At 36.1% G+C, this 14,129-nt stretch overlaps 1 protein-coding gene and 1 long non-coding RNA gene across 2 annotated transcripts in view; one reads left to right on the top strand and one right to left on the bottom strand.

The window, feature by feature from the left end:
* Positions 1-5,206, top strand: part of ZNF385B (zinc finger protein 385B) — a gene marked incomplete in the record, with an annotated part of 278,010 nt that extends 272,804 nt beyond the window's left edge. The window contains 1 exon segment of the mRNA XM_072418408.1: positions 3,812-5,206. Within this exon segment, the coding sequence (XP_072274509.1) occupies positions 3,812-4,015 (204 nt within the window).
* The window catches only part of LOC140335636 (uncharacterized), a 44,349-nt gene that overhangs the window by 16,167 nt on the left and 14,053 nt on the right, over positions 1-14,129 (bottom strand). The window lies entirely within an intron of this gene.

The following is a 14,129-nucleotide window of genomic DNA, read 5'->3' as shown; positions in this document are numbered from 1 at the left end:
AGGAGTGCTCAGCTGTGTCTGTGTGTTAGAACATTTAGCCTGATGTGAACTTTCAATCCTTGCTTTATCACATCATCATACATTAACATGCTCAGTAATGGCAGGCTAAAGCGCAGGGCAACAGATAGAAGCACATAAACTCTATGCAATTATACAAGAAAGGGGACCTATTTTCCCACATCAGCTCCTTTTCAGTCAGGTCACAAAGCAGCCATAATTAAATTCAAGGTCCCATTCATTTTCTGCTGTTTGCTAGGTGAGGTTATTTTAATCAACGCTATATCATTAAAGTGGCAGATCCTTGAGGTGTTTGAAACTAACAAGCAGTGACTCGCAGCATTTGGAGGATTGAAATCTTAGAAGATGATGTGAAAGCGGTGAGCAATCACTATTGAGTCACCCCATGTCATGCGTTATAATTCCTAGCAGTGTGACTGGCAGCTTTCATCGGGCTGGGCACACAACTTCCAAATAGCCTTAGTTATTCATGCTCCAGTGTATAATAGATCACAAAGAACAGCCCTATGTAGTTGCACTAAGGAAAGAGGGAAAAAAGCAAAACAAACTGCATTGCAAAAAATATTATTTAATCAACCTACATATAACATATACAGTTTTGTTGAGAATAATAGCCGTGTGATTAGAAAAAAAAAATCTCAAAATTCCTATAATAGTTATGTCCTTGCATGTCGCCACTGATGATTTTGGGTTATCAGCTCTAATATGGTCAGTTGTGCCTTGATGACTAAGTCTAAAAGATGGGTCTGAGTTACTAATAATAATAATAAGTAAGTTCAATACTACATACATCTTGTATTTTTAATAAATAATCTTCTGTGCTTATCCTGCATGTTGCTTTTGTTTTCAGGTTACTTTGTTATTCATCTTTCTCAGATATTCAAAGCCAGCAAGGACTGGCACTGGATGGTGTGCTGTATCATTACTTGAAGAATACATTCCTTTTTATCCACATATTTTTCACATAACTTGCAGAAGTCAAAATCGGTAACACAATTCTTCATATTTTATTAGAATGCAGTCATCGTCATTGTGCTAATAAATGTGCAATATCAGTGATATTGGCGGACTATGGCTATGTGGTCTTCCCTAGGACCCCTAAAACCTAAAAAATATACTTTGAGGCATATTGCACATATTGAGGCATGTAACAGGTAAAATAGTGCTGCCTTGCTTCTACTTTTCACACGTTCAAAAAACTTTAAAATACACTTCTTCAAACCTTCCTACCCATTCCCCTCAAGAGCTTAATAGTGATAGGTTAAGAGACAATTTCAAATCCCCTTCCTATGGTGTACTATGCTCCCCCACATCTGGGTTAGTAAGCTTTTTAGGCAAGGTCATCCCCTTTTCATCATGTCATTACTTTTAATATTTTTATTAGTATTTTTTAATACTTATAGTAGTTTATTTTAATACTTTTTATTTTAATACTTTTAAGTATTTTATTCTTTCATTTTCAACCCTTCTTTAATGTACAGCGCTGCGTAATTAGTCAGAATAATTAGGTAAATATGAACTAATATAAAAACGCCTTGCCATACCAAATGATGCTTCCTAGTACTACTTTGATTCTAGGAGTGAAGGAATGTGTTCTGCACCCAATTGCCTAATCTGGTTTTTAATTGTAAGTAACATGCTTGGAGACAAAGAAAGCCCCAATTATTCTACTAATTACCTACCTGTTGAAAAGGACAACATTCACAAAGGTTTTGGGCAAAAGATGACTGGTTGATAGGCTAAATATAAAGTTCAGCCAATGAGTAGAATCTGGACCTCTTTAAAAATCCCAGCATGGCTCATGTCACTTGTTTTTAGTTATAAATGGGCTGCAATTTTCTCTAGTAATGCTGCAGCAAACAAAATAAATTCCCCAGGCATTAAATGCTGCTTTTGTATTCTTACCTGGTTGATTCAATATCAAAAGCCATACAATGTATATTTCTGCAAAGCAGCTGTCTAACCAATTTGTAGCAAGTTTTTAGAATTATGCACATTTATTTGATTTAATTTACATTACAAAAACAGCCTAACTCTGTGAAGACCGCAATATCATGAAACAAAACAAAAGTTGGACTGGTGGGGTCCTTCATTGCAGCTTTAAAGGGCAGGAAAATATGGCTATATAATTACATAGATGAAATTATTCTGTTTTAATAATATCATAGAAAAATTTAATAGAAAACCAGCACATCTTAAAATCATTCTGAAAATGCCTAGTCTGTTTCTGGCTTCTATATATACTGAGGGGTAAGGGTTAGTTTTAGCATCCCCCATATAAACTAAAACCAGTCTTGAGGTTATGTCCCTCATTCAAATCCTAATTTATGTGACTCCAATAAAAACTGTATAAACAATGTTCAGTTCAATTGTGGATTATAACAAAAAAAAAAAATATTCGTTCTAAAAAAAGTAAAGTGCATTAATTACATTTATAAGTTTTACTGTGATATTCTGTAAGTGATAATTGCTTCATTTAGGAGCTGTAATTAAATATTATAGTTTTACAACATTTAGACTTCATGAAGCATTTTATTAGACTATGGGTCACAGGCAGCTAATTTTATACATAAAACGTGATGAAAAAATGTGAATGCTAATTTATTTTTATGTTTTGTTTTGTTTTCAAGAAAGGAACACACTGATTACTAAAGACTGTATAAAATATTCCGAAAACAGCAGCTGTCAACATGAAACCAAGGATAGCTGTTCACAATTTATTTTAAATCACTTTAGTCCCTGAGCTATTTCCCCTTTCGGTTATTAACCCAATCACTAAACTTTTACATGATATCATTTCATGTCATCTCTTTAAATATTCAGTTTTAATTCAAAATATACCTGGTGATCCTGCCATGATGATTCTTTTAGGAGAAGATAGACTATGTTGAGAGTTCCTTGGTGATCCAGAAACCTGGAATGAATCTGGTCCAGTATTAAAAGCATTTGTAATAAATCCACTTCAGGTTTGTTGGATCACCCAGGTTCTCCTATATAGTCTACAGTCTTGGAGAACCTGTAAATCAGGCTCGTTTGACCTAATTTATTAAAGCTCTCCAAGACTGGAGAGGATACACTTTCAACTGTGAACCTGGAATGGATTTCTTAATAGCCCATTTACTATTTGTTACCAAATGTATTCTATCATGGCTTAGATCTATTACAGTTTTACTGAATCACCCAGGTCAAGTGATGAAAGTGTATCTTTTCCAGCCTTGGACAGCTTTAATAAATCAGGCCTATTGTCATTGCTATCAGGAAGCCAGTCCACAGCAATTATGCTGCATGTAGACGGGAAGTGGCTGACAGTGCCTAAAAAAGATAAAAACATGAGATATAGATACATGGTAAACTGCAGTAAAAAAAATAGTAGCGTCATCCTGGTAGCATAAATTTGGCAGTTGTTGGATCATAACCTCCCAATGATTAATAACCTGCTTATGGCCCATAGACATCACAGGTGTTATCACACAGGCTGTAAACAATGTGATATCCAGAAAAGACTTTTATTAGTTTAGAAAATCTTTTGCAGCATGATGGAGGTCACATGGGCCATGGTGGGCCAGATACAATGAAAGTTGATTTTAGAGCTGCAGATAGGAATGAAGTTATAACTTGTTCTCTGCAGCCATTGACTTTTTTGGAACATGAACTGAACATAACCCTTTAACAATACCTTTTGAGGAACTCTTTTCACTCATCTTTGGAAAGATTGTGAGAATGGGATAGTTTAATCAATAAAAAAAGAAGCACTGTTTTAAAAACTGATTTATTTAGTTTTCTTTTTTTCCAGGCAAAGTTGGCATTCCAGAAAGACATGATAAAGCCTTTAACCCCAACCTTCCTGTCCTCGCCTCTGGCAGCTGCTACAATCTCATTACCGCCTCGTCCCCACAACTCACTGTTTCAGGGGTCGGGTTTAGGGCCTACATTTCTAAGATCAGCTCATGGCTCCATCCGTGCCACCACAGCCTCCATACTTTTTGCACCATATTAGCTGCAATGAACAAAATAAGAACAGCCTATGAGAGACAAAAGGACTAGAACCGTCAGCTACATAAAGACTCTTTGCACTGTCGTCGCTTCTCTAAATGAAACAAAAGGGCCGTCTTTAAAAATCATAATCGGAGAGCACACAGTTCCAGCCATTTTTTTGCCATTAGCAATTGCTCGGTGAACACGATCACTGAAACGCGTATAGTCTGTGTTGTGAAAAGTAAGCTCACCTAGAATTGATTTTACAGCCTTGTCTGTGATCTTTTTCTTTTTCACCAGAGTACAGAAAACATTATTTTTTATTTTTTTGTGTCCTGGCAGACTTGAAAATGGGGTTCTTCCTAGTCCTTTGGTGTAAATACTTGTTTGGAATCCAAATGTCCTTCTTGAAGTGTGGAATACATAAACAAAAAAAAAAAGTTTAAAGTGCTTTATTGTGGATGACACCACATCAATGGCTACTATAAAGTATTATTCTCTGTGATCAACTTGTAAAGTCCACATGGGGATGTGTAGTATTGTTCTATATCCAAATAATGTTGTGTCTTGTTTAGCTCTAGAATGTAGATTGTGTTTAACCAGTGGGAGACATTTCAGCTTAAATACAGATTATTTTTATTTCCTCATTTCATTCCTGTTTTGATAGCTGAATCAAACTAGAAAAGCCATATTACATTCTATCACACTAAAGGAAGATTGTTATTATGTTCCTTTTCTCATAAACCTTCTAAGATTTTGTCAAATAGCTCAAAATATACAGAAAATATTTATACCCACAAAGAGAGAGAAATGATAGAAAATATTTCTGGATGAAAAATTTAATTAATGGTGAATTTATAAAGTATTTTCTGTTTTAAAGCTGTTTTTCTTTGTTATATTAAAGGTCACGTTATTTTGTGGCCCTCTAATGCAATAATGTACAGAGTATAAAATATTTATAGATGAATATCCATCTTTTTTAATTTTTAGATGCTAATTACAGCACTGGCATTTTTCTGAAAATGTGTTAAAAAGGATGCAGACAGGGATTTTAAATGACTTGGTTGTCGCAGCACATTAAACAATGGAGCACAAAAGAGAGCTTTTTCAAGCACATTCATTTAGAGCATTATTATCTGCATTCGTTAATGGTTTTGGTCTCTGTGTACTTTTTTTTTTAATGTACCTTTACAATAAAATATCTTTAAAAGAATTCAAGCATCTGTGTGTTTGTACAGCAGCAGTTGTTGGGAGTTGTTCATGAAAATGTCCACAAGGTGGCAGCACGGATGTCACAATTTATTCTTTCTTGCTGCAAAGAAAATAGATTACAAAGAAAATAATAGCTATCTATTGAAGGTTAGGCACAAATGTTGATGCATTTACACCCTGTAGATAAAGGCTGCAATAAACAGATCATTTATTAGAATGTGTATTTTAAAATGCAGTAATTATTTTTTATAATTATGGTTCTTTTGATGTAGTGCCTGTTTTATAAAGCTCATACACAGCATGCGTTGTCGGTGGGCAAAAGAAACGGATTACATATATGTTGTGGTCTATCAGCAGTTTTTGTCTTCTGCCTCCCAGTAACAGTTATATTACTTGCTGATCCTATTTTGAGTTTCATTATTTTTACTTTTCCCGTAAAAGGGTGTCAACACTGTTTTTTGCAATGGAAATATTCAAGACAAAAATATACAGTCATACTATAAAAAATGGGCAAATTATTTAAAATATTACACCAGTCATAAAATAAAAATAATACAATTAAAAAAATGCACTAGTAGCCTCCCAATGACCTAAAGAAATTATATAAATTTACTCTTTCCCTAGTCCAACCTACATAGAGAAATGATCCTAAAGTTCCTTGCAGGTATGAAGTCAGAAAACAGAACAAGGGATGAACAATATACATCCTTATATTTGTGATGAGGTTTGTATTTCCACATCAGTTACAAATTCAAGTTACTAGAGAGATTGTCAGATTGCAATATTAATGACATGGAACCATAGAAGCAAGCAGGTTAATACAAACCTGTTGAATTCTGTTTGATGGGCAGAAGAGGAAAGTTGTGCAAAGCTACTGGGAAAAAATAATTCTAAGGAGACAATGCCAGATGCAGAAAGCAAGGGTATGCTGAATTTAGTCTGTTCACTTAGTTATTTATAATTCTGTGATAATTGAGTTAGTTTAGAGAATGAGATGAAGCTCTGCTGATATACAATCCAATGTGTAGGCAAAAAATGTTTGTTTATGTTTCATTGCATGTATATTTCCAGGCATATTCACTAAACCAAGTCATTTATTACTTGCAGAGCGATAATACACTTTTTCTAAGTGAAAAGCCTGAGCTCCTTTAGTAAATCAACCTAATTTATTGAGTCAATTGGCTTGTACTCCTAAACTGTGTAAGGAATGGATGTCCTATCTGCAACCCTTGGGACATTTTGCATTCTGAGGCAAACAGTGGCTCAGTGGTTAGCACACTGGCCTTTGCAGTGCTGGGTCCCAGGTTCAAATCTCGGCCAGGACACTATCTGCATGGAGTTTGCAGGTTATCTCCGTGTTTGGGTGGGTGCTCCAGTTTCCTCCCGCATTCAAAAAACATGGAGGTAGGTTAACTGGCTTCCCCTCAAATTTGTCCTTAGCCTGTGTTATTGACATATGACTTTCGTAGGGACATTAGATTGTGAGCTCCTTTGACGGACAGTTAGTGACACCACTATGGACTTTGTACAGCGCTGCGTATGATGGTGCTATATAAATACTGTGTAATAATACCATTATTAGCTGCTATCTTAGTACTGCTCTGGTGACTTGCTGCTGCTTTCACCAAGCTCCCCTATATTTACCCTCCTTCTAAAAGGGAGTTGCCAGGAGTCCTAGAAAGACAATCCAAAACAGGAATTAGTTCTTATTATACAATTGCCAGGGCAAAGTCTTAAAAATCTTTTCCAGCAACATACTGCAGGCTGCCAATCCATTAATACACACTGATGTGGGATTCAGCAATGGCAGCAAATAGCTGTCAGCTTCTCCTTCTTAAAGAAAACATTTTACATATGTATGTGTCTATATATGGAGATATATATATATATATATATATATATATATATATATATATATACACACACACAGGACTGTATTTCTGCACACCTCAGTGACCAGGGTCGGCTCACAGCCGTTCACACACCAATATGCATTCAGTAAAATAAAGAATGCCATGTCATTAGGTTTGGCAGTTTTTCTGTAAATATATTAGTTTTAGCATCTATTTCCTAATAATATTAACAACAAATCTCATTTGTACCAGTCAGGTGATTTCTCCATGTCATCCCGGTTTACAGGGGTATTGTACAATAAAGTCGGTTGTGTATTTAATTTATTTAAAGCCGAACTCCAGCCTTTTCTTGTCTTTTTTACACTTGTAAATAGACCTCTTCTGAGCTGAATGGAATTAGACCTAACTCCCTGCACACTGTGACATCAACACAACAAGTTTTATTTTAAGTCCAATAAACTACAAGTATCATCAAGCCCACTCCTCACCATCTGTGTGATCCTGGCCCTCTCCTTTTCAGTAAGATACTTTCTTTTCAAGTGTACCATTGTGATGTCATGATTTTTATTTCACATAGACTTTTGCCAGTCTATGTGAAATAAAAACCATGACATCAGAATATTGTACTTGCAAAATTCAATGGAATCACAAAGCAATTCATGGTTGTATCACCTGTGATAACAATGTGCCTGCACCAGCACAGACACAAAGTGAATGAACTTAGGCTGGTGCTGTCAACAGTGGCAGAGGAGAACTGATAGAAATAGTTGATGAAAATGAAAATCTGTTTCAGAGATGAGCTCAGCATAGTGTTGGGTCTGCCTAGAATCAGGAGTTTACAGGAGGGGGTGTTTGTGATTTCAGTAAATGGGATAGATGGTTTGCCTGCAAACTATAATGTATGGCATACCTGCAGAGTATGAGAACCATGTATGGCACTACAGACATGTAGGGTGATTATGTCTAGGTGGGAGAGCAGTAAAGAGATCAGTCCCAGTCTTCTCCACACTTACACACCCCCTGCCGTTCGTTGGTCATGGTACTGTAGATCCTGAGGACAGTGCTTTTGCAGCCCTTGTGATGACATTACAGGGGCTAGGAAAGGTAATACATGGTGAGACTGTAAGGTAATTAAAACATACTAAGGGACACCACATACGAAATACGAGTTTGAGAGTTACTTGTTTGTGTTCATCTTTAGAATACAGAGCTGTAGTAAAAGGCTTGCATGCCTGTAAATCCTTATAACCAGAATATGCAAGCACGATCAGAGTGGCTGCATCAAGAACAAAAATAGACTGTACTTTGCTGAATTAGATCACAGCTCAAACATTTTCAGGGATAGTACAAAAAAAGTACCAAACTGACAATATCTCATCTTTAGACCAGTAAGTCTCAACCGTTTACCTTAGATGAACCTTAAAATAATAATTTAAGTATTAGGGAGACCCTGCTAAAATTAATCAGTGGTTACTGGGAAGAATGCCTCTTACATTGGTGGTCATGTGGAAAAGTGCCACTTTATGGCTAATAAGATCATTGATATCAGCTCTGTCATGCCTCACAACATATAGTGGTGTTAAAGCCATATTTAGGCAGAAGCCCTGGGAACCTCTGAAAGAATCCAAGGGTTTTACAGAACTCTGGTGTGTTCACATTAGCAGTTTATGCAATTAGGTGTAAGGTTAACATAAAAATATTGAAATAAATAGGTCCTTTTGGAGGTATTTGGAGGAGGCAGCCTTACAAAGCATTTTTTCAGATGCCATATGCTGTGTCTAAGGGCTGTTTGTTGCCCCTGCCACCTCCATAGACTTGAATTAGAATTGCTTGTCACGGGTTATGTAAACATTATAAGTTTGTTGTTACATAGTTAGGTTTAAAAAAACATATACTCCCATCAAGTTCAACCACTAGGGAAATAATTATTTTCCAGATAAAAACCCTGTAAGACATAGTTGATCCAGAGGAAGGCAAAAAAAAACTCTGGTTCAATTTGCTCCAACAAGGGAAAAAATTAATTCCTGATCCCGTGAGGCAATTGGATGTTCCCTGGATCAACAGTCTGTGTTGTCTGTACTTTAAAACTTTAATACCCAGTTATATTCTGTGCTTTTAGAAAAACATCCAACTTATTCTTAAAGCAATTTAAAGAACTTGCTTAAACTACTTCTTTACTACTTGTTAGTTGTCTTTTTGAAGTGATTTCAATTTAAAAAGGGGGGGAAAAGGCACTGCTAACTAGACTTTGCAACTTTTTGCAAGTGCGTAAAAAAGCATAGTGGTTACGGTCTGTTACTACCCAGGAGTATTAAAGTATTGCTAGTTTGAGCATATCCTTGGACTGTAAAGACAATGGTCATCTGAGTCAGTGTTTCCTAACCTTTTTAACCTGGGAAAACCTCTTAAATTATCTAGCAGGTCTTAGGGAACCCCTTTTCTATCATTTCTATATCCACAGCGCACAGTACATTATTGTGGTGATCAAAAGGGAGAATGCCTCTTACATTGCTGAAAAGGAGAGAGAGAGGTAAAGCAGGCTTTTTTGAAGGCACAAAAGGAACGATAGTATAAAAAATCAAATACAATTTTTATTAGAATACAAAATTCTAAAAAAAGTAGTTTATAAGATAAAATAACATCTAACAATCCCTCAGTCTGGACGGCTGCCACGGGTCCGTCCTTATTTACACACTGATCCACGTATATGACAATCCCTTACCTTAAGATTCACCGTTTTACATCTCGCAATACTCTTCTTTGAAACCAGCATTTGAATACAATCTGTGGACAAGTCACTGTGACAGTCCCAAGGAAACATGAACTTCAACTAATTAGCTGTAACTAATCACACCTATGAGCAATTTATCTGTCAGATCTATTCATAACAATTTGGTGAGTCCCCTCAGATCCACATACAGAAAGTTCGAGACCCTAAGCACTCCATCCATTTCATAATTGTTGTATCCATCTTGACCAATTTCTGACATACTTTTATTATCGATTGGGCACAATTCCCACAGGGTACTGAAGGCCTCCATTATCCCCTGAGGACGACTATCTGGCTGAAACGCGGAGGGTTGAGACCCCTCTTTTTGACTCATTACCTATACGCAAGTTTGTGACTTTATAGTCATCAGTACAGTGTGGTTAAATGATACCTTTTGCCAAAGCACAATGTTATTTTATCTTATAAACTACTTTTTTAGAATTTTGTATACTAATAAAAATTGTAATTGTTTTTATATACTATCATTCTCTTTCTGCCTTCAAAAAAGCCTGCTTTCCCTCTCTCTCTCCTTTTCATTGAGTTTAGTTCAATTCTTGGATGTAAAAGGCTTCGACACTTAAATTGATTGGGAAAATATAATTGTATTAACAAATGTATGTTTAGCCACACTTAATAATCGAGTGTTCTTACATTTCTAGCCAGTGGGAAGAATGCCACCCTTACAGATATCTAAAAAGATTATTGGTGTCAGTTAATCTGACCTAAGAGGCACAAACCCCAAGCAACCTCTGGAGGAAGTCGAGTTGAGAAACACTGTTCCAAGTGCATTTTTCCAGCTATAGCAATTGTGGATATGGCTGGAGGAGCTCTCTGGCTTAATGTAGAAGTTGCAGAACATAACAGACACATGTAAACAGCTATTCTCTTTTCACATCTCTTCCTAATTTTATTCCTAGTCTATTTCTGAGACATCTTGCAAAAAAAAATTATCTAAAAAACAGAATTACTCCATTTAATTTGCAGTGAAGTGAAAAGCAGGAGACAATACACTTAATTAAATTAGTGTCAATTTAAAGCATCTTGCAATGTGCTTGTTTACAAACAAGTTGTACAATGCTGCTTTCTCCACTTTGTACTATATTTATATTCCAAACACAGAACAGTCCGAACATTCCGAGCAATATTTGCATATTAAATGGTGAGCACGTTCATCAAAGTTTTACTTATGGTAGTGGCGTTGTGAATGTTATTATGTGGATTTCAATAACAGGATTCAGATGTTGTTGATTAACACACAATATTGCATTGTATCGAGGCTAGCTTGCCAGAAGAGAGTCTCTGGAGAGGCAGACAGCTGCTTAGAAAGTTCATGAATTTAATTGCATAAAGGACTAATGTTTAACTAAAATGTTCAAAATGAATAACACTGCCTTGCTTCAACTTTACACGCTGGTATTTTATAGGAAAGGTCATGTGCAAAAGTTGAAATTCATTATTTGGACAAAATCCCTGATGAGTTTTTTCAACTCTAAAAACAGAAATGAAAAATCTGTCAACCTAATTATGTGTGCTGTCAGTTTAAAAAAAAATAATAATGATATCATGGAACAATTAGTTTATAGCAATAAAACTAAACCCAAGACCAAAACTGTAACATACTGCAACTTTCATATCCATGACCAAGGTAGGTCAGACCCTCTATCCCTCCCATAATACTAACCACCAAAAATCCCCTTTTTCTTTACCAAAAGCCACACTCCCTCTTTACAAACCATAATCCCAGCCATTAAGGACACAGACACCAATTTGGACCTAAATTGGCTGGCAAGCAGCCGTTTATTAACATAAACAAATAAATTGACCATTAAATTAAGAACATAAATAACAGAATAAACAACCCATAATAAAGTAAACATACACAACAATAAACCCCCACCAATAATAAACTCCAGCCTTAATTAAAACCAAATAACAAGGTAGCAGAGGTAACAAGGCCTCAGAAGGCAAAATCTGCCCAACAGGAATTTAAACCTTTTTCCAACAACTCCATCATTGCCCCTAGCCGCCCAGCACTGCCACAGGAGCCATGAACGTCTGTACCCCATAAAGTAGGAAGGGAGAACTCCACCAAGGAGAATTCCCACCAAAAACAAAATACTCCACATATCATACACTGGATCCCTCCAAGACCCCAACCACCAATTCTCCGATTCCCCAACTAGAAAACCAAAAGCGTGGGTAGGGGGAACTTTTTTCTTTACTTCTGTTACTCCCTCTTTAAACCCCCCCTTATCTACACTCCTCCTACCACCCCCTCAAACCAGCCCAGCTTCCTCCTCCCAGTTAACACACTTTGTTAACTAGCCTCAGCCTAACCTTTACTAACCTCAGTCTAGGCCTCCCACCCTGTCATGCAGACCCTGTGCCTAACCTCTCTTACATGTGGTGTCACAAGTTCATGTTCTGCAAATACCTGTTAACCCTGCTACAAATCTAGTAAACTCAACTCTATGCGGAGGGAGAGGCTTTTGTAGAACAAATCAGAACAGCAGTCTAGCTCCACAATACAAAAACAGTACAGTGGGTAAGCTGTCACCTATGAACTGGAAGTGTGTTTTTGTAAGATCAGCAGATACAAAATTTGGAAAAAAAACAATGGAGCCACCACATCCAAAGGTTGGAAAGCTGCAATATATTAGATTTTAAATTTCATTTGGTTAGTTATGCTTTATTATTTTCTTAAACAAGACAAGATTAATTTCTTTTTATGGCCACAGGTATGGTAAAGTATATAATCACAATGATTGTGGTGGCAAAATGCATTAAACAATGGTACAGTCTATATAATGCTACCTATATCTTAATATTGGAGGAATCAAAAAGCAGAACTAAACTAAAATAAAAAAATGCAACCGGGGAGGTCCTTTATTCGGGAGGAGTGATGTTCTTGCTGCAATAAAATTTCCTTACCTGCCTGATTTTTTTTATTACACTCACATGTCCCAGCTTCAATGGTAGCACCACCAGCTACACAGTGTATACATCCCTGCACTTCTGGTCATTTCACCACAAGAAAATATACACATCATGTACCACAGAAATGTTCCACAAGTAGCCAGTTACACAACTGGGATATGTGAATACAGAAATCAGCCAAGATAATAACATTAAGCAAGTGATTGTGGGATTTAATCAATGTTTATGGGCAATCTTATTTATTATGGCAGCACAATTATTGAAGATTACGTTAGCAAAGTTTTTCATCCTTGAGAACAGGTGATTGAGGAGATATGTGATCTCTTTGTATAAATAGTAAACACAGTGAAAGTTGTTCACTTACTCACAAAAGACATAAAGCTCTTCCAGGGAGTGAAGGAAAAATGCTTTACCTCTGCATATTGGAAGGGTTCTTTACTGTAAGAGTTAAAAAATATGCATTAATTTTCCACCAGAGGTTGTGTTAAAGGATTTAGTAAATTGCTTCAGTGAGGTATCTATTCCCCAGATAGATTTAATTGTACCACTTTGTATCAAATTGTTCTGCTTTATATGAGCATTTGTACCTTCCCCTGGATGAATATATGGTTTAGGAACAAACTAAAGTTATTGATGTCTGGTGAAGGCCCAATTGTAAAAACTCACTAAATTAAGATTAACTACTATCCTAACTGACCAATCACCCCTTCCACAATATAGGAAATTGTAGGGGTATATGGGGGACACACATTTTCTTCACTGGCTTTTGAAGACAACAAGACAAAGAGGAACTTCAATGTTAGAACATATATAGGTGGCAAAATACAAATGTAAGTGTATAGGTCACAAATAAGGCTGCAATTTTTTACCCAATGCGAATAATCCCAATTTTCCATGAATTCTGCTTTGTTCTGCTCACTAAATCCTAGTGAAATTAATTAGTATGGGTTATTATAATCTGCATTCCCAATGTGAAGTTGCACAAGCCACTGATATGCTGTGTCACCAAATCTGTCAAAAGACTGTGCAGCACGGGAAGAAAATTTTTGAGGGGAATTCACATATACTACTTATTACTTATATAACAAGAATAGGAGTTTCTGTCACCAGGAATAAATATTGATAAAAAACAGCCTTTTCCAAACCTTTTTATCATAGAGGAACCTTTTAAATAACTTTCAGGTCTCATGGAATCGCTGTTTATAAATAGTTCTATAGTTCAAAAGTAATTGGTATCAATACTAAATTGAAGATAAGATTAAATAAAAGAATAACAAATGCGGTGTGTTTATTATCTTTGACAATCTGGGCTGCTCTATACAATAATATTTTTAGTAATAACAATAATATTGAAGTAATATCAA

Source organism: Pyxicephalus adspersus, chromosome 7, assembly GCF_032062135.1.
Source record: "Pyxicephalus adspersus chromosome 7, UCB_Pads_2.0, whole genome shotgun sequence".
NCBI lineage: Eukaryota > Metazoa > Chordata > Amphibia > Anura > Pyxicephalidae > Pyxicephalus > Pyxicephalus adspersus.
The sequence above is the reverse complement of the archived record's forward strand: the minus strand, read 5'-3'. Positions and strand labels throughout refer to the sequence as shown.